The following is a 21,875-nucleotide window of genomic DNA, read 5'->3' as shown; positions in this document are numbered from 1 at the left end:
TTACCGGAGAGCCCTCTGCCCTGAGTAATTAAATTTTAGAACTCTGGTTAAAATTATTTTAGAATTGTGTTTATCGTTAAAAAATGTTAGCAATTATTTGTAGCGCCAAGCTTGACACACTGCACACGCTGCAACCCCTTTTGATCGCGCACTCAATGAGGCTTCTCACAGCGACATCACAGCGAGATCGGCGAAATGCGCTAATGTGCCTCGCCGAGCTGCGATGAATTGATATCATCAATTAAGCAATTATAAATGGATTTAGGGTTAAATTGCGACGAGAGTTTATCGGCGATATAGCGCTAGTATGCACTACCGCCGCGCACGAAGTGCGCGGCTCCCCCTGTAGCGTCGAAGACGCTATAGTGAAGCGACCGTGGGGGTCACCACGTGATACAATGCACTACTGGGCCGCGCCGCGCATCTAGTCTTCTCGTATGCAGATTTGTAGGTTTATAACCTACCAGGACGCGCGCCGAGTTCGACTCGTCGACGGTCCTGATATACGGAACAAATATTTTACGAGTATCACCCGTTAAATGCAATACAGATCGGCGAAATGCGAAGGATTGACATCGTGAATCAATTTTTTCTAGCTTTTGTGTTTTTGTTGATTCACGATGTCAATCTTTCGCAGCTCGGCAAGGCCCAATGGTGTATTTCGCCGGTCTACTGAAGTTGCGAAAAAAATTATTTGATGCGCGGCTCGGCCAAGTAGTGCATCGCGCTACAAAAAACAACATTCAAAATAATGAAAATTTACCTGAGGACCCCAGGCTATTATGTTCATTAACATATATAATTTGGCGGAATGACAGGCTGAGCGCGGCCCAGTAAATGAAAATGAGAATATTATTAAAATATTTGGTTTACCTGTTACCGCGAATTTCCGATATTCATCAAAAATCGAGCGCTTATATTCAATTTTCTTAAATGAAATCTCGTGACTCATGACGTTAACAAAAACTTAAATTTCGTGAGCTTATATACAGGGGAATAATAATAGCTCAGACCTCAGTCACTGAGTGCCCAATTGAAATAATTATTTCTAGTATGACTTACTACGAGGTAAGAACAACCGTGATTTCTCTACGGGGGGACAGAGGTGCGAGAAAGAACTTTGTTGATATAAACAGTTTAGATTTGAATTTGGAGCCACAAGGCAAAGGTTGATTTTCAAATTTTTCTCCCAATATTTGAGATAGGGAATATATAAATTACTTTGTCATAGAAAAGGAACGATGTACACGTGATCTGAGATACCAATATCTCAATATCAAAAGGATAGTGTCTAGAAACATAGGGAATATATTGATTTTTTGAAGGGTTGTTTTTATATAGGGTCATTGTGACAATTATATGTATATTGTTTGAATAATTCTTACTACGAGATTACAGAGTGTAAGCAGTTCGTCAACAGAGTAGCATACCACATAGCAAGAAAAAGGAAGGAGGCCGAGGGATACTGCGATGTAGTAAGGCATGTGAGAAAGACGATAAGATTTGCAATCCTCGATTTGAAATCCTTAGAACAACAGTGATTTCTCTCCGAGGAGACAGAGGGCGGGAAAGAACTTTGTAGATATAGAGTCTCGATTTCAACTTAGAAATATTTTTTGTTTTTGTTTATTGCAGTACCTATTGGCTATTGACAATCCTCAGAACGAGACAGCAACCATCCAATGCTAATTACTAGTATTGAACTAGTTACCCCTTTTCTGGGCGTCCAGATGATAATGCTTTTATGAATAATTTTAACTGAGCGGCAACCCCTCCAAAGATTGACTACCTGGATCCCTTATTCCCTGTTCCCTAAGCAGAAAATGAACTTGTCCCTCGTACAACATACTCCAGTTGAGTTTGCCACTCATGTACAGTTGTGCTGAACATTGGGTAGTAGTGAACTTTTTCTAGGGTAAATTACGTGATCAGCTCTTGAGTATAGTCATTTGTTCGTGACAAGAAGCATGTTTGATGCCTGTCATGCGAGGAGAAGATTCTTCTAGAAGGTTTCCTATTACTGCAAGTTCCTGTGCTGAGTGAGACACAATGTGCCTTACTTGTAGCTAATATTCTTGTCGTTGTGAATTGAGAGTTTTGCGGGTTAAGTGTTCCTCTCGGACATGTGTTCTTTTTAATATGTGTGTTATACCCAAGCTGGTGTACGGGGCTGTCCCATTAATAGAATTAAGGTTCTTTTATTGACACTAATGCTGGTTTGGGTACAGACATAAGCCCTGGGAAACCATCAAAACCTGAGAAGGATTCTCACCCTGTAAAAAACACAACGATTATCTTTGGTTTCATCTTGATGTGGCAAAGAAGCGATTTATAAGTTATAACGTTATATTGAAATAAGTTATTGGTATGTGACCCAACAAAAAATTGTATCTTAGGTTTTATGATATAGCCGAGTAACTCTCTTCATGAAATCAACAATACTGTTGCTCTTCTTCACAGGTAAGATATGATACTATTAGTTTGTTTATTAGTTTACTGATCAATGTATATATACCGATAAGATCATACCGATAAGATCATAAATATTTGCTTGACAATTTTTCGTAACTCTTGAAACAAGCATTTATGATCAGCTGTTGCTTGTGAATTGATATCAATTAGGTTTTATCTTTATGACAGGAATCACATATTAATACCTATGGTGACTAATTATTTTGTATGAATCACAAAATGTAACTTTGTCAGTCGATTACTGTTCAGTTGTGTATCTCTCACTGACCTGTTATTTATCCAGGTGCTACTCTTTTCTTGTCGTCCCATCAGAACTACATTATAGACGACCATGTAGACACTTCATCATTGTCAGTGAAAGTGGAATACTTAAATAGAAACAAACGAACTTCGGATACTACAGTTTTAGGCGAGTGTAGTCTTTTTTTGGCATCATTTGACGTTTAGATCATTTCAAATCACACTATATTAATCTGCATTTTTAATGCAAAGTTGCATAGTTCAGAGAAGGGTCGATCTCTCTCAAATTCCATTCAATGCATGTACTAAAAAGATTATTTATTGTCACATTTATTGAAATGCCTAGTTTGTAAGACTAATATTTAGTCTTAAGACTAAAATTTATTAATAATTGTCAGAAGGAAAGTTCACTCAAATCTTTACAGAACCAGCTGCTGAAGAAGAAGGTGCAAATGCTGAAGAAGATGGTGAAGCTGTAGCAGGAGACGATGCTGCAGATGCTGATAGCAGCTCATCTGAGGTAGTTTCAGAAAGTGGCGCCGGTGAAGAAACATCAGACTCAGATGAATCAGAAGCAGAAATTACCTTAGATGATGGTTCAGTCCATGTTACAAATGATACCGCAAGTGATGGCACAGGTGATGGTGCAAGTGATGGTACAAGTGATGGCACAGGTGATGGTGCAAGTGATGGTACAAGTGATGGCACAGGTGATGGTGACGGAAGTGATAGTGCAGAAACAAAAGATCCGCTTAATTTGGACGATACAATCAACGATTTTTGCGACAATACAAACAACACGTGTTCCAAGGTTAGTGACTTTGTAAAATCCAACTTCACTTCTATTTAATCCGGATTTACGCCTCCGGAATGCCATCCCATTAGCTTATATTCTGTAGTCATTATTTCTCGTTAACCATACATGGTTGTTATCTCGTCTAGTGTCCCACATTGAAATCGCTGTACATAATCAAAATTGAGCCATATCTAACAGGATTTCTCTTGATAAATCTATCAGAATATAATCTAGGGCTGAATATACCAGCATCACCAAATCATCCAGAATCAAAAGAAATGGTCTCAATAATTTCTCATAAATAAGCAGAGTTGGGTATACTCATGTCATTTATATCTAACTACAATTACTTAATCCCATAACCGTTATTTTCAGGACAAGCACAAGTACTACGAAGCTACATACATACAGGGTGAGTAAAATGTTAATGTCTACTAATTACTTATTTATTTATTTGATAGATGCTACCACATACCGAAGTGTTTGTAGTATACCTTTATTTCTGAGCTGTAAAATCTCGTAGAATATACAGTGTAAATATCTACAAATTGTATCAAATATGTTAAATATGTTAATTATGTTAAATATGTTAAATATGTTAAATATGTTAAATATGTTAATTATTCGATCTAGTAACACTCATCTTTCAGACCAGTCACTGTGGATAGAGCTTTCTCCAGACTCCAACCCCATCTATAAGAGCACACGTCACGTTAACCTATCTACATCAGAACCTAAGAGAGGTTATAAACTGCAGGTAAGTAAGGAGTCTCCTGATTAATAGTTGTTATCTGTTGCTAGTTGTACTTTAACTCTTGTTGTTATCTTTTGTTAGTTGTACTTTAACTCTTGTTGTTATCTTTTGTTAGTTGTACTTTAACTCTTGTTGTTATCTTTTGTTAGCTGTACTTTAACTCTTGTTGTTATCTGTTGTTAGTTGCACTTTAACTCTTGTTGTTATCTGTTGTTAGTTGCACTTAAACTCTTGTTATTATCTTTTGTTAGTTGTACTTTAACTCTTGTTGTTATCTGTTGTTAGTTGTACTTTAACTCTTGTTGTTATCTTTTGTTAGTTGTACTTTAACTCTTGTTGTTATCTGTTGTTAGCTGTACTTTAACTCTTGTTGTTATCTGTTGTTAGTTGTACTTTAACTTTTGTTATTATCTGTTGTTAGTTGTACTTTAACTTTTGTTGTTATCTTTTGTTAGTTATCCTTTAACTGTTGTTATTCTCTGTTGTTAGTTGTACTTAACTCTTGTTGTTATCTTTTGTTAGTTTACTTACACTCTTGTTATTATATTAACCTTGTATAAATTCATTTGGTTGTTAATTGTTACTACCACTGTCATGTTAATTACTCACCCTACTCTTGATTCTTAATCTTACCTGTATATAAATCATGTCAATCATATTTATATATAAAGAAATATCGGAACCAAAGATGCAATGGTGGTAGCTCTATATCACATTAATCTATCCTTCAAGCTCCAAATCTTCACCCCACTCCCTTTAATAGCCAATAGGTAATGTATAGAAACTAGTGTAACTCGGCCAAACCCGAACTTAAGTTTGTTTGCTTCGTCAGCGTTTTTACAGCACTATATCGAACAAAAAAAAACAATCTTTTTCTTGATTAAGTGGTTTGGAAAATATAAACGGACGAAGAGACTCAGTTTTCAATATTATTAATGAGATTGTTAATTAACAGGGTCTTGTTAAAATTTTCAAGTTTTGACCAAAGTAACACAACCTCAAATTTTATAATGAATGTTACATAATTATGACGAAGGTTACAAATTATATAGGCGGGTAGGTATAATATCACGTGTAGTACCACGTGTAATACCACGTGTAGTACAACGTGTAATATCACATGTAATATCACGTGTAGTACCACGTGTAATATCACTTGTTGTATCACGTGTGATATCACGTGTAGTAGTTAAATACACAGTTTGTGTTTCTAATGTGCTGTAATGGTACCAGGTGGCTGGTGGGCTCCACCGTACATGGTACAGCACACCATACAGTCTAAAAGTATCTCATTTCTATTACTCACCGAGTAATACTATATATTACATATTGTAACACTGATCATTGATCACGTGTGTAACATTAACATTTCTCCCTTTGTGTTCTTGTACAATAGAGTAAACAGATGCCTCACAGTGTTTGATGTTAAGTCACGTGGTGTCAACACGAGCTTTTCATTGGACGGTTCACCGCCTGAATTTTGAGAATGTATTTAACGTTTGGTGTGTGTCTCACAGTGTTTATAATTTAGCAAGACATTGGTGGTAAATCACAGGACACAGGTGTAATATTAACAATCCCATCTCAACTGCTTAATGGTGGCTGATCTCTCAAACAGAATATACACTCATAGAATATACTAGATCAAGGAGATGTTTAGACTGAGGAATTTAAGAGTTTTATTTAGATAGCGCTAATAATCTGTTAAATTTACACAATGAACACCTTGTTTTAATATTAACAATGTTTTTCATAATGTAAATCTTTCATGTGATCTTAATATAAGATCTTTAAAACGGATAAATATATCGGATTATAAACTTTTAATGTACAAACGTTTTTGTAACAAATATCTCATATTAAAATGTACAGTCCAACAGGTTGGACTCTCGTAAACCACAGCTGTTAAAATTAATGATTTTTAACCACACGAAATAATGTATTATATTACAATGAGTGTGGTTATTGTTTATTGTAGTAGTATAGTCTAGGACACTAGGTATAGTAGTAGTTATATTAGTAATAGTAATAGTAATAGTAATAGTAATAGTAATAGTAATAGTAATAGTAATAGTAATAGTAATAGTAATAGTAATAGTAATAGTAATAGTAATAGTAATAGTAATAGTAATAGTAATAGTAATAGTAATAGTAATAGTAATAGTAATAGTAATAGTAATAGTAATAGTAATAGTAATAGTAATAGTAATAGTAATAGTAATAGTAATAGTAATAGTAGTATAGTTGATATATATAGTATATATATATATATATACTATATAACATAATAGTAGTTGCGCTAACACAAAGACACCTGTTTGTAATCTACATCTCAGCTCCTAATATAACCACACTGTAGAGTGTAGATGTATGAAGTTGCATTATAGTTACAGTTGACTGACTTATATTTGGAGAACATTGTAGTTACAGTTGACTGACTATATTATATTTTGATAACATTGTAGTTACAACAAAGGTTAAACTATTTTTAGGTTTCACGTCGGCTCGTGCCCTATACCCATTATCTTTACAATACCTTTTACTATACTGTAGGGTACGATGCTCTGAGGCTGGAACAAAGTTATAGTGATAGTTTCCCCAACAAGTAATTTCCACCCATGTTAATTATCAACAATATTTAAAAAAATAGCACTTAATTGACTCTGTTTATCTGCCTTACACGTTTAAGTACAATTAGTGAATAAGAAGTTCCCACTCGAACCCTTTGTCGTGACACAATAATTTATTTAAATTAGTTAATATCAGTAATCAATAACTAGTTCTATCCTACACTCCAACTATCACTTTAAACTAAATTATCGACCATCTAGCCACCACCTTAACAGTACAAAATCATAACCACGTGACTTACTCTATCATAATCACGTGACTTACTCTATCATAATCACGTGACTTACTCTATCATAATCACGTGACTTTCTCTATTATAATCACGTGACTTACTCTATGATTCAGGCGGAGGACTACAACTTAACCAACTTCCTGTTCTACGGCCAGCCTTCCAGCGACGCTACAATCACAATCCTAACAGGAGGCTTCCTCCATGTGGGAGATATTCTCTCTCCTAAGATAGTGTCCATTGCTCAGTACATTGCTCCTTTTATGGGTAACTTCAATCCTAATGCTAGTGAATCTTCACATGTCTACTATTACAGCGATGGTGAGTGTTATTGTTTTTATTTTATTTATAGTACGATTATTTATTGTTATTAAGTTTGTTTTTAAGTTGTGCTTTAGTGTCAGTGATTGTGTCATCAATGTTTGAATTTGATAAAGATAAGGTTTCTGTTATTAAAAGACATTATACCGTATGATTAAACTGTATAAGGTAAACGTCACACTCTGTTTTTCTTGAAATATGTAGAAATATGATCTTTTCGTATGACGTCAAAGTTCAGTGGGTAAGGCTGGTTTAGAATTACATTAGATATGAGATCACCAAAAATGATTTAGTTTCAGTTTAAGTTGCCATATTTGGCACCTGAATCATCTACATTTGAAATCGAACCAATTGTATAGTAAGTTCCCTAAATTTTCCACTTAATTTCCTTTACATTCAGATTCTCACCTTTAATTTATTTCAAGAGAACGTGTTCATAGTACAATGGGATAAAATGCAGATAGCTAACAAAAGCGATAAAGGAAACTTCACTTTCCAGCTACAGTTACACAAGAACAATGACATCGTATTCGCTTACAAGGAGGTTCGCTATATTCCGAGTTTAAATAACAATTAGATCATTAATTATAATCGTTATATTTTTAAGTGATTATCTGAAAACGTATGTTAGCCAATCACTGTAATGTGATTTATCGTTCGAACCAGTTTGTAATATGTCTGTTAACTTGGTTGGTTTAAGAATCTTCGACTTTTTCCCGTATAAAGATCGTTTCTCAACGGCCTGTTAAATTGCTTTTAAGCGGAATAGCGTTTGTCTAATCTAAAATTGGAAGCCTTCTTTACGCCGCGCCTCATTGTGACGTAAGTTTTCGACTAGCAGATTTTGACCTTTCTGTGATGAAAGTGCGCGCGGCGTAACGGCAGCAATTGATTTTTGAGCCGCGCACGATCGAATGTACTTACATTTGGCTTACTTTTCAGCTTTCTGTTTTATATTATTACATAACCCATAAAAATAATATATTGGATTACAAACGACTCTACGAAACTTGTCACCATCGTCGCGTTCATATTAAATCAACCGATTACATCATCAGTTATTTGAAACTGTAGAGTTATTGTTTACACGATAGAAAGAAAGTCCTCCAGGTTTTAACTTTCAAGTCTACTCTTTTGAAACTTCTAGCAGGTTCAATAAACATTTAATACTTGCGTATTGAATGTGCTTGGCGCCCTCTATGCATTATATTATATTTAATGCCAATGTGTTTAAGTTCAATGTTACATGACGTTCTAATATTTGCCAGAATGATCGTTAATTATACGGGAATAGTAATAATGCTTCTGAGGATGATTTAGAAACTGTTCTCATCATGAGTTGCCTGATCGCAAATGATTTCCGGAGAAGACTACTTAGCGTAATGATCATTTGGAGTCGTGCCAATTCTAATAAATGATAGACTGTTTTTCCGGTATAGTATAAGACAGTCAACGGTAAGAACAAACACATACACCAAAAGATGTTTCACAGGATGGATAATTTATCACAATAGTTTTAAAGAGATTTTTATGTGACATTTTATTATTTCAGCTCCCGGAAGTAACACTGTCATCTGAAGATCACGAGAACGCAATCGGTCTCTCTGATGCTTTCCATATTGTTTCACCGAGCCATCGTGAGTTGAAATAATTACTTTCATCTGTCGTCTGTCACATATTCTATTGTTTTATGCTAAATTTCGTGCCGAGGCAGAAATAAGGGCAATTATGACTACTGTTTAACATATTAGATTTATAACCAAATTACTGCCAAATTGAAATAAAACCGGGGATCAACCGTTTATCTGGTAGATTCTGTTTACCAGTAATTAAAAAACCAGGGCCAGAACCAATACAACCAATACAATACAATGCAACTAGCGAGGACTTGCAATCTTGTAAGCAGTTTAGCGCTAATCTTTCCTTTCAGCTCGGAAACTTTTCTCCATAACTAAATAAATACTCTTCACGGATATAAATCATAAGAATATTTTAAACTTGCAGCTTCAAATATTTCTTACTAGTCAGTTGTACGGCTGCTAGCTAATCTTTGTGGATCACCGCATTTCGCTTCACCACATTATACAGAGCAAGAAACATGCTCATGATTACTTACTAACTAGGGCCATAATAGTAAGCAATTAATGGTGTTTCTCAGACCTAGTTAAGACACATTTTACTTACCTCGTTTTTTAATATTAATTATACTCAGCAATTTAAATATGTTGAAAGCTTAATAAACTAATTAATTAATTAAGCTTAATAAACTAATTAATTAATTTATTAAAGTGAATAATTATTTCAGTGATGATACACGTGTACCACAAGCTTGATGTAAACAAGACCAAGATACACAGCGGTTCAGCTGTGCGACTCAAAGCTCTTACTTGTGAGTTAAACCCTAACAGTAACGTGGCATTATTTCGCCAAACTTCAACTATTTTAATAATTCTTTAACTGAGTCATTGTTTATTTGGATACTGCCAGATTGCTGTATCATTGACATTGCATGGTATAATTTACTGTGGCACCTGACGCAGAGCCATCAGAAAGGATTAGTCCGAGTTCGTGGTGTCATCTTTACGTATAATACATCTGCGGGTCAAAATACTCATGACCCCCCCCCCCCCCCCCCCTATTTAAATATGATGCAGGATTTGTCATTATTCAGTTGTCCTATTCTTCAAATCTGTTACCACCTCTTATATTATTGAACGGCAAGAAAGCAACTGATTCTTCGATGACGCCACAATCCACATGTTACTATGTCTTCACAAATTACCATGACGTCCCAAATTACCATGACGTCATAATAACCATGACATAACTTCTCAGCGTGTACGATGCTGACAGACTGCTACAACTGTACGACGCAGGTTCTACCTGAGTTCGAGTGCAGGTGGTGCAGTAAGGCGCAGGTGTGCAGTGATAAACACGGCGACAGTGGATATGCAAAGTGGTTCAGAGACTGTCAGCTCAACTACAAAGAGGTATGTAGTTACGGTCGTGATGATGTCACAACTGTTATTATGACGTCACAACTTTCAACTGTCAAGTTTTTCTCTGAAAAGGTTAAAAAGATTCGTGATAACATACCTGCTACCTCTATACCAGATTGCACTGATACTACTGTAAGAATGTGGGTTTCCCAATATTGGTTATGCAGACGATCATCAAATTATGAAATCTTTCAAACCCTTAGATCAGGTGAAAACCTTAACCAACCAACTGGGAAATTGTTTCTTGAGGATAAAGAATTGGATGTCTCAATATTATCTGCAATTAAATGACTCTAAAACTCAGCTTATAGTCTTTGGACCTAGAAAGGTGCTAAATAAGATTGAGGGTTGAAATTGCTCCTAACACATTCGTTGAATCTTGGGTTGGTTATGGACAATCAACTAGTGTTTGATAAACAAATTGTGAATCTCAAGAAGAAATGCTTGCGCAATATCAGGAAAATCCGCTTCCTTTTGAATCTCCAACAGAATCAAGTCATCGTAAACAGTCTAGTGGTAGTATGTCTAGATTACTGTAACGGTTTATATTTTGGTATTGGTGAGAAGCTGACTACCATCACATTAGCTGAATCCTTGGAATCCTTTAAAGCATTTCTAACTCTTAATCAAACTTTTTTAATCAAAACCTGCCTCCCCTAGACTGGGCAAATATTAAACTAAAACCTCCCCAGAAAGGGCAGTTATGTGAGGAGTACTGTTATCTCCCCACCTCTACTGATGCTGACGAGGTGGAGCACACCACATACACGCCTCATCCCCAGGAACCTATTATTCCTGCTCTTAACGACGGGTATGTAGCTGCTAATTGATTAATAAATTAATTTATTATCATAATTAATCAATTACGGGTAATTAGGTAATAACAATAAGTTAATAATGATTCTACTGCTGAATTGTTGAGATTGTAAGGAGCCACTATTTCGTCGATTAGTTAATTTATTGTCATCATGGATCAGCATTTGTTATCGCCATTCACGCCCAGTTTTGGCACTAAATTTCCCATATCACCAAACATTAAATACACAAGGATAATATTTAACATAACTCTCTTACAGAATAATATTCACATAATTTTATTTCAGTTCCTCAAGGTTGAAGGTTGAGTGTGACGCAAACTACTCCGTTTCCATTCGATATCCGATAACAGCTAGTGGCATGTTCTCTTGTACTAGCGGAGGTGAGTCACGTGGTATTTTGATGACGTCACGTGGTGTTGTGATGACGTCGCGCAATTGAATTATTAACATTTCTTCAATTGTTTGAACACGTATTGACAGTTTCATTACACTTTTTAAAGTAAGTTGTAACATATAATATGTACCAACATAACCCTATGTCAATAAAATCACAGAAGCATTTACAATTTAAAATCCTATGTTACTTGTTAAAATATTAGCGCCACAGTTATTATAATATAGTGTTTTTTATGAGTCACTACAAGTCTATTATGACGTCACTACAAGTCTATTATGACGACACTACAAGTCTATTATGACGTCACTACAAGTCTATTATGACGTCACTACAAGTCTATTATGACGTCACTACAAGTCTATTATGACGTCACTACAAGTCTATTATGACGTCACTATAAGTCTATTATGACGCCACTACTCCATGTTATGACGTCATCTCTCCCCACTCCCCAGGTATTGAGCTGCCCACCTGTAGAAAGAGCTGCACTTACACCACAGCCCCAACTAACGGACAACTAAAGGGAGCTAATGTTGGACTTCATCTTAAACCTGGTACGTGACTTCCTATCAGTGTAGTGTTACAATCTGTTAATATCAGGTTTATTTCCTTTTTAATTAAGTTATTAACACAGTTTTATTAACTCTCGTTTGATTAACTTACTACGAATAACTTACGTCTTGCTTTAGTAGTCACACATTTCTTACGTTTTATTTACGCTGTGCTAACGGCTCTGACGCACTTTAACAGAACTTCAGATCGCATTCATAGGAGTTGTATTTCTAAATGACTTCCAATGCTCTTTTAAGGCGTCTCACTGATAATCTCAACCTCAAAAATTTATTTGATCGTGATAATCTCAAACTTACTGACGTAGTACTCTAGAACTGGTCATGTTGTGACTCTAGTTCAACTCGTTTAAGTGGAGACTGGCGAATTGTATTAGATGTATGGATTTTTTCCCCAAGACCACAACGACTTGGAGCCCGTTCCTTAAATTTTTAGCCCTTTTCTTATTGTAAGCTTAAATGTAACCGCACACCTAAACTTCCATATTAAACGTCGCATTTTGTTTGTCTTCTCCTACCAATTATCTAAAATTATTTATTATCTTCTATTCCGATTATATTTGAAAAAGAATTGGCAATCAACTCGTTTTACTTATTTCCCTTCTGAGTTTGTAATTATTATATATGTATAAAACTTTTACTGTTTAATATTATTTTGGGGTTTGAACTGCTCGTTTGCAATGAAACGGAATTCTATGTAATAAAAAACAAGAAACGAAAATCAATTTGGTTAATTGATTACTAATTATTAATTTACCAGCTGTAATTAATTTAACTTTACTATTTTCCTCTCTTCAGATGCTACATTCGTTGTAACCTGCAATTCTGGTCACAAGCTCAAGAAAGGAGAAAGCAGGAACGTAACCTGTATAGATCCCGGCGTCTTGGAACCCGATCCTGCTAACGTTATTTGTGAGTTTTGTAGTTGATTTTCAGATGATATTATTATTATAGGCTGATAACAGTTTGAGTTTGCAGTCTGTTCAAGATCGAGATCAGTCCGTTTATTTGTCTGTTCGTTGGCTGTGTTTTGTGTCACCTGTACTAGTTTGAGTGTAAACTGTAAACTGTAAAAGTGCATATATTGAAGTTTGTGTGTGTGTTTTTAATCGTTATGATAATCTAGTGACCGTTATTCTAGTTGTATGTGGAAGTTTATAAATACAGTTAAAAATATCTGTATTACAGTCGTTATATTGAGGTTCTGGGGATAAACAACATCAACTGGAGGAATGATGTGTACTTTAAGTGGGTTAACGTTATATAAGGGGTTTAATGTAAGAGGGCTGCGTAAATAAGTAGTTCACACTTCAGTTCCGGATAAAACAAGTAAAACACGTACATTTTTATCAAACTGTCATTCTTAAACCTGCTAAGTATTTGCATTAAAAAATACAACAACGGTTTTACAGCATAACAAAAAAGTATAAACTTTAAAACTTTCTAACTTTCTTAATCTGAACTTCTTTGATGCTCATAAACCAAATCCAATGTGAGTCAGAAAGTCACACAGTAAAGGGACCGTAGATTTCCTTACATCTAGCAAGTGAGCTTCCGGAAAAGTTATCAAAAATCCCCGGAAATAAAATAATCCGAAAAGTTTATGATACGTTATAAGTTATAAGTGCAATATATTATTTCTAAAACTATTTTACGATTTGACAATCCGTCTCACATTGAACTTGTTGATCTCGTGTTATCACAATTATCCGTTAAAAACACCAGCTACACTTAATAAATCTCTAATTTAAAAGAGTAAAATAAATCAACATCAGCGTACACTGACCTACACTTACATAGATAATATTTCTGACAGCAGTTTTCCTGCACCGCCAGATTATCAATAATATTGGGAGGTGGTCTCGCCAAATTGGGTTTTGTGTTAAACTGCTGTCAGAATAATCAAAACTTTAAGAGATTCTTTAACGTAATATTTTAAATCTAATTCTGTTCCCGATAATAAACGTACATACTTCTCAGTACTACTTGAATTGTCCTTCTTAAGAAGTTTTTATAAAAAATTTCCGCCCTTTTCTGTAAAAAGGTACGATTTAATAAATTACTGATTTTGAGTTGGCACTCGTAAAAAATTTATTAATTCTTCTGGAGATCGCCGAGTTTTCTCCTTCGTTATCTTTCTTCTTAATTTGAGGGGAATAAGACAATCTCATCTTCTTGTATCTGAAATAAAACCAAATATTATGCAGATTGCAGTTCTATTTTAGTCAGATCAGTGTTTAAACCTCAGTTTAACCTTGGTGAATTGATGACTTAACCTCGGTCAGGAGAATCAGCCCCTAAGTTTAGTAGAACACTTTATCGTAAAACTAAGTAAATAGTTAATTGGATATTTAACTAATTAACTAATTAACCCACCTCTAAATCATCTGACCCACTATTCCCGTTCTTATCCCCCTCTTTATCAGTCTCCAGCTCCAACAGTCTCTTCTTGTAATCAGAGAGGTACCGGTCAGTCAGGGACAGTGGTACCTGGTCTGACGGCGATAAACTGAAACAATTACCTTATTAGTCAGATAATTAGTTAATTAAGTGGTCGATTTGTTGATTAACTGTTCAAATACATGGATAAACTGCGTGAAACCATAGGCTATTAATCCAGTACGTAACCGCCTTGAGAAAGTCACTGCTTATTTCGAATTGGTACGGGCACTGTATACCGAACATAATTACGACGTGCTCGTGCATAATCATATATTGCACGTGCAATATTATATATTGCACGTGCAATATTATATATTGCACGTGCAATATTACCTAATGATAAATAGATTAGTTATAAACCTGTCATTATTAGAGCTGAGGGGCTGGTCGAAGAAGGAGGAGTCGTGTGAGTAGTCCTGGTCTGATCCGTCCGACTGGAGGAGGTTATTAATTAGTGACTAATGAGGGGTTAATAAGGAGTTAATTGGGAACTGATGTGGAGTTAACTAATTTAGAGTTCATTTAGTTAATGAGAACTGAGAAGGTATTGAGTTACTGTTGATGATTATGAGATGATCACTCTAACTGAAAGTGCAAGGGTTCGAGGCATTAGGGGCTAGAGAGCTCGAATACGGTCACCACAACTTAACTTACAAGAACTGACCGTTACAAGAACTGACAGGAACTTACAAGAACTAACAGGAACTTACCACGACGTCAATTATTTTCTGCTCGTTTTTATCAGTCAGCAGGTTTCGAGAGTTTGTTACATCAGGCCCGTCCTGGGTTTGGGACCTTCTCTTTCTGGGCTTCTTACCATTCGTGTGAACTGTCTTTACGTGACGATTCAGATCACCCTGGGTTATTAGTTATTAATAGCAATTAATTATCAGGCAATTAAGCAATGAATTTAGTTTTGATTCATATTGATTCTAGTACAAGAAAAGAACAGATGTGTGTTACTTGGCAGTGAGTAAAAATTTATAATAATAAATCATAGTTGTACCAGGTACCTCTCGACTAATATAAGTTGATTAAAGAACTAAATTAATTTTAATTAATTAATTGTGTGCTTACCACTCTGTTAAACTTCCAGTCACAAAACAAGCACACGTGGTTCTTTATCTTGAAGTGTACAGCTCTTATGTGCTCCATTAGATGACTGTACATAGTTAATGAATAATGTAAGTTAATGAGTAATGTAAGTTAGTAAATAATGTAAGTTAATGAGTAATGTAAGTTAATGAAAATGTAAGTTAATGAGTAATGTAAGTTAGTTAATAATGTAAGTTAATGAATAATGTAAGTTTATGATTAATGTCAACGTTACGCGAACTGTAATTATATGTGCTAATAACCACGACTGATAATTATCATAAGTTTATGATATAAGTCATGATATGTACAATGTTAAGAGTTACGAGTTGTAATAATAAGTTAAATAAGTTAATCCAATAATGTACAAACCTCTTCAACATGAAACCTTTGCCACAAAACGCACACAGGTTATCTCTAATTCCATAGTGAACACTCTTGATATGTCGCTGAAAACATATTTAGATCGTTATAAAGTGTGCCTATCAACGAGAAGACTGGATGATATGATTAAGAAACGGGACATTAAGATGACGTCACGTGACATTAATATGATGTCACGTGACATTAATATTACGTCATGTGACATCAAGATGATTACATGATATATACCTGTAAATGAAGTTTCTGAGAGAAGACCTTGCCACAGTTGATACAGGGGTGCTGCTTATGCACACCACTAATATTAACATGTACAGCCAAGTTCTCCGGGTCCACCTTAACTTGACTGGCAGAAAGCAGCTGACTCTGTCTAATACTCTCAGCATGACAATCAGGTGACATTGTCCTGCTGTGTATCTTAGCTCTCAGAGCCTGCTTCACATTTGGTTCCGTGCTGGAGGGACGAGATAGAGGAGAGGTTGAGTCTGTAGGATCTGAGCTTCCTACTTGTAGAGGGTCAGAGAAGAATGAGGGGTTATGGTCATGTGATCCAGGTAGGAGGGGGTCACATGAGGGGACTCGTTGTGGGTCGGAAGAGCTGGGGCTTGTAGTGATGGGGTCCGAGGAGGAGGTGGAAGCAGGAGAGGGGGAGGGAGAGGGGGTTTTGTAGCAAGTTCTCTGAAATTGTTGAAATAAATGGTTTTGATTTAGGTTTAAAACTTGGAGTGAATCGTAGTGGGGTTTTTTCCACTAACAAGGCCTGGTAACAAATATGACAAGATATGTTGGCGTCTTGCCAACACTTTTATAAAGCTCCATAGTCCATATGTCTAGAAAGTGAGGTTTATGTGTTAATGAGGTTTAATTGTTAGTGAGGTTTAAGTGTTAGTGAGGTTACCTTGGCACGTGGAGGAGTGGTTATGTAACTCCTGTCAGTCACCGTTCTCTCCGCTCTATTCCTCAACCTCGTTCCAATTACTTTGAACTTTGTGCCCTGAGATAAATGTGTTAAGTTTTCATGATTTGCGGAACAGGACTTCATGAAAATTGAGACAGGCATAAATGAAATAGAACGGAATCGACTACATATGAGGATTGAGGAAGGGTGATGACTGATGCTGTAATTAATTTTGATGAAAGCAATGGACATTTTCAACGGTTTTGCTGCGTCAAATCGAATGTGTATCTCGTACAGTCGGGTAGTTATTTAAAAAAACATTTTTGTTAGAAAACAAAAATGTTGTTCCTAACCTGGCCAGACTTAGACTCTGTAGAATTCTCCTGTGTTGATGAAGGAGCACGTTTGGTAGGAGAATTCAAGCTCGGTTGTGAGAGAACATCAGATACAACATCGGACAGTGTCTTTACAAAGAGTTCAGTATCCGCTATCACTAGCTCCGGCAACACTGTAGTGGTGATCATGGGGTTAATTAGGCAGCTAATTAAGGTGGTAATTAGAGAGTTAATAGATGTGGATACTGGTGGGGAGGTGAAACTGAAACATAGTTGTTTTGACACGCGACAGCAATGAACCAATCAGTTTGCACTATTAACCAATCAAACCCCAGAACCACAGTCACGTGTAAAAAATATGATTCAGCTCTCACCAGTGTCCAGTATTCATATCTATAAGGGAGTTAATCAGGGAGTTAATTAGGGAGTTATATTATATGTTGTTCCGGTGAGAAAAGGACGAGATAATTGAAGGAAACACTCAGTTTCCAGGTGTTTGTAATCCAGACATCATTCTGGACACCACTAAATGCGCTATCATATTACTCGCACATCCTGCGAACCGTGTAATAAAACTCTCTTCCAAACACACCACTGTGTTCTGAGTTGTGATAATTAATAAAGCTGGAGCCCTCCTGATATATTACCTGGCCTGGTTGCTTTATTCTTCCCGCTGCTGGATACTGGAACATCAGTCTGCTTCACCTGTACCTTCTCTGTTTCCTTCTTATCATCGGTATCCTTTATAAAGGAGCAATCTTCTATCAGTTCTACTTTGATAGGAGCTGAAGCAACTGCACTCGTCATCTTATCATAGCGTGTGCCCCCTGGTTAAAGGGTTGTCAGGTCAATAAAGAACCAGTCACTTAAATTACAAACAGTTTTACTCTTGAGTGCAAGTGTGAGATTACTGGAATAGAAACACAGTTTTAACCCAACTTTATGTACAGTATCTATTTGATCTTATGACAATTTAGAGAGAACCCGGTGGATGTCCTTGCTGTACGGCAGTGTTAAACAAGGAACTGAAACCGAGGTGGTTCCGTTCAGGCCCTTCACACTTTGTTTCTGTCTAGTTCTAATGTACCGTCACAATAGTGACTTTAATATAACCAATAAATGATAAATGAATACATTAAATCACAACTTGGCGTAGTGTTACGTCACACTTGGCGGCGGGTGACGTCACAACTCACAACTACCGTGGTGTGACAGTATAAAATGTATCCTGTCACACTGTAAACACAAATGTGTGACGGTTTTGAAGTGTAACATCTGACAATGACAACGATGTGCACCTCACTAGCAAACTATTCAACACTAACTATCTTGCACAAAAACCGTCCAGTTATTACTGCGACAAATGGGCTGAGTTTACTTCAAATTGTATTTCGTTTCGAAAATTGCAGTACTCTGTAAGCATTGTGGATCGTTGCTATGGTAGCCTCACGTGTTTTGTCGCTTGCACGTGGAGTAAATTTGTAAAGCTGGTATTTTGCACGTGCAGCAAATGAGTGATGTTATGGGATAGCAGTGCACTAACTTAGTACATGTAATAATGCAGCTGTAAATTTAGAACATGAGACGCTAATTTATATAGTGGACATGAATGTGTCCACTATAATTATGTGTGTACTATGTGCGGATAATGATTAATGCTATTTTCTGAAACCTGCTCGCACGTATGCCGTGCACCTATTTGGATACTGTATCAAGTACCTAAATAACTAAAATATGTACTAATGTAACAAAAATATGTATTTAGCATCCTACCAAAGTTGTTTACGTAAGCAGAAATAATAAAGATCTTGCGAAAGAGCTTTACTTTGCAGTCCACTTATACAAGTATACACTATAATACGTGTAAAGTGAGTATTATATTTTGCTCTTACTTTCAGACAACTAAAAAAGAATGTTTTATGCTCCCAGCAAAGGCATTGTTTTTAACAAGCTTACGTCACTAAAACACAATGTACAGCAGTGTGACGTCACACCACGTGACATCACAATATAACCCTGCACCACACGTGACACACACAACCAATACAAAGCGAACAGCAAAAGTGACGTTAGCTGGTAAAGAGAACGCAAGGACACGCAACTTGCACGATACGGGTCACACCGTGAGAGTCACCTATTTTGAGACATTACCATATATGGAATAATTGGAAACTGGTGACTCCAGCAGCGCAACACACACAGACACAAGGGCCGGAATGTAGCAGGAATGCTGTGTGACAACCTGTGTGGGGACAGTGTGATACGTTTACACGGAGTCCGTACACTCAGTATGTAGTGCGAGGTGTGGAGTTGGCGGAAAGCCAGTGACCAGTGTATAGTGTAGTGCGGACAGTGGACATGTTGGAACTTAATAAACAAGCGACAAATATAGCGATAATAAAGGCGTGTAAAACACGGAGTAACACAAAAAGCAACCAGCCTACACGCGTTAAGTAAGTCGAGCGGACGACATTACTACTACCTACACACATATGCTCGACAAGACGTACACTAAGATGTTGAAAGAGACCGCGTTGCACTGCACGTGAATGTGGCTGGAGCACGTGACGCGCCACGCCACGTGACGCGTCCACGTGCTCACTCCCGTCACGTGACGCCCAGCTTTACTGTTGCACGTGCAAGTTCTATATTTGCACGTGATGGTTGACGTGCACGATGCGCGCTAATAGCTGCTTTGTTTCTACTGTAATACACTCCGTGATGTATAACAGTGTATTTGTGACGGGCGGTAAATGTTACCGCGACCTGCACGTGGTGGTGCGTAATGTGACACGTGCAAGGTTGCCGTGGTAACCTCATTACGGTGTGATACGGGTGTGTTAAAGCCAGGACAATGATATTCCGTGGCTCCGTGTAGTTGTGTGTAATATGAGATTTATAAATGTAATCGTGTGTGTGTAATAATTTTATATGAAGGCATATTATACGCATGTTGTATTTAATATGCCGCGTGTTACGTCAAGTATTTTAGTTATGTGACGTCACTATCGACTGTAAAATATGGGCTGACTTGATCTTATGATAATGTGAGTGTTAGCATGCCATATCCGGATACAGGTATTTTATCCACGCTATTTTATTCTCATTAACACCGCAATAGTAATCAGACTTAACCACTTACACTGTTTATCTTATTAGATATTATTAAAAATAATTGTAGTGTCGCAACTTTTAAGGCTTAATATTGGCTAGACTATCTGTATCAATATCATGTGTATATATCTAGCATTGTATTAATAACATGCACATCGCACATTATAATCATTCAACGGCGCCAGTCGCCAAACAGAGATATAAAATAAAATGAAGATAACTTTTAACACATTAGCGGGAAAATAAAATATGCTATGTGTTACAATGATAAAATACAGCAGAAAAATTGCTACAATGATGAAATATAGCAGAAAGTGCTACAGTGCCAAAAAGGTAGCAAAGAAAATGCTACAATGATGAAAGATAGCAGAAAGTGCTACAATGACAAAAAGACAGCAGAGAAAGTGCTACAATGACGAAAGATAGCAGAAAGTGCTACAGTGCCAAAAAGGTAGGAGAAAAAGTGCTACAACGATGAAAGATAGCAGAAAGTGCTACAATTCCAAAAAGGTAGCAGGGAAAATGATACAATGATGAAAGATAGCAGAAAGTGTTACAGTGCCAAAAAGGTAGCAGGGAAAATGATACAATGATGAAAGATAGCAGAAAGTGTTAAAGTGCCAAAAAGGTAGCAGAAAAAGTGCTATAATGATGAGAGATAGCAGAGAAAGTGCTACAATGATGACAGATAGCAGAGAACGTTTTACAACAACAAAAGGTAGCAGAGAAAATGTTACAATAAAAAGTGAGAGCTGACAGTAACCCAGTAATATACAAAGAGCACGTCCCCTCCCCACACTCAGATATACACATTCCGTAATCTGATATAGAGGGTAATGAATGTACGCGTTTTATGGAACCGTGATACAAATCAAGGCCAAGGGAACGGAATTGTTGTTGGGACTTCGCGACGTTGTATCCTTTTTAAGGGTATTAAAATGGTGATCATAATTGCTGGTCATCCCTCAATTTCTTAATGGCAAAAATTTATTGATGTATGCGTTAGTAATGATAAATTTAAATATTTTAAGTTTTCGCCGTTTTTCGCTTATTCTGAAACAAGTGCTATTTGAATAACGAGCGTTTTCGATTTAATTTGCTGCCGGTTGAAAACGTGTTCTTAGCTTAAACGAAAAACCAAAATAACATAATAAAGAACAAACGGATGAATGCAGTAAATCTTAGAACAATCTCCAATCATCATATAAAACCCTTACAATCCCTCTTGTCAAACGACCGGTAAGGTTTATGAAGGAGCAGCACGAACATTATCAAATAACTAAGCTCTCTAGCTGGACACAGGGTTGTCAAGGTAACAGGCACGGCTAATGTATCATGTTCTGATGTGACTGTTGTAAATGTAACTGTAACCATGGTAACGTAA

General features: G+C 36.4%; 3 protein-coding genes across 4 annotated transcripts in view; 2 read left to right on the top strand and 1 right to left on the bottom strand.

Annotated features, from left to right (window-relative positions):
- Positions 1–21,875, top strand: part of LOC134814211 (ubiquitin-conjugating enzyme E2 J2-like) — a 40,549-nt gene that overhangs the window by 6,001 nt on the left and 12,673 nt on the right. The gene's annotated exons all lie outside the window — the stretch shown is intronic.
- The window catches only part of LOC134814209 (uncharacterized), a 28,429-nt gene continuing 8,943 nt past the window's right edge, over positions 2,390–21,875 (top strand). For both annotated transcript variants that reach the window (XM_063822274.1, XM_063822273.1), the window contains exons 1-14: positions 2,390–2,460; positions 2,756–2,881; positions 3,138–3,523; positions 3,884–3,920; positions 4,159–4,265; positions 7,239–7,443; positions 7,869–7,987; positions 8,996–9,080; positions 9,749–9,832; positions 10,279–10,433; positions 11,135–11,253; positions 11,546–11,640; positions 12,113–12,211; positions 13,025–13,138. In XM_063822274.1, the coding sequence (XP_063678344.1) occupies positions 2,427–2,460; positions 2,756–2,881; positions 3,138–3,523; positions 3,884–3,920; positions 4,159–4,265; positions 7,239–7,443; positions 7,869–7,987; positions 8,996–9,080; positions 9,749–9,832; positions 10,279–10,433; positions 11,135–11,253; positions 11,546–11,640; positions 12,113–12,211; positions 13,025–13,138 (1,765 nt within the window). In that variant the 5' untranslated portion in view covers positions 2,390–2,426. The remainder of the gene's footprint in view (positions 2,461–2,755; positions 2,882–3,137; positions 3,524–3,883; positions 3,921–4,158; positions 4,266–7,238; positions 7,444–7,868; positions 7,988–8,995; positions 9,081–9,748; positions 9,833–10,278; positions 10,434–11,134; positions 11,254–11,545; positions 11,641–12,112; positions 12,212–13,024; positions 13,139–21,875) is intronic.
- Positions 13,666–19,890, bottom strand: LOC134814210 (MDS1 and EVI1 complex locus protein EVI1-A-like). The gene is made up of 10 exons (XM_063822275.1): positions 18,025–19,890; positions 17,396–17,550; positions 17,043–17,138; positions 16,376–16,822; positions 16,136–16,212; positions 15,746–15,830; positions 15,379–15,525; positions 15,029–15,102; positions 14,603–14,735; positions 13,666–14,407 (listed from the first exon to the last, which is right to left on the bottom strand). Exons 1-10 carry the CDS (start codon positions 18,182–18,184, stop codon positions 14,369–14,371), a joined length of 1,413 nt encoding a protein of 470 aa, XP_063678345.1. The 5' UTR covers positions 18,185–19,890; the 3' UTR covers positions 13,666–14,368.

This window comes from Bolinopsis microptera, chromosome 4 (genome assembly GCF_026151205.1).
Source record: "Bolinopsis microptera isolate Bmic1 chromosome 4, MBARI_Bmic_1.0, whole genome shotgun sequence".
NCBI lineage: Eukaryota > Metazoa > Ctenophora > Tentaculata > Lobata > Bolinopsidae > Bolinopsis > Bolinopsis microptera.
This window is presented reverse-complemented; position numbering and strand designations above follow the sequence as displayed.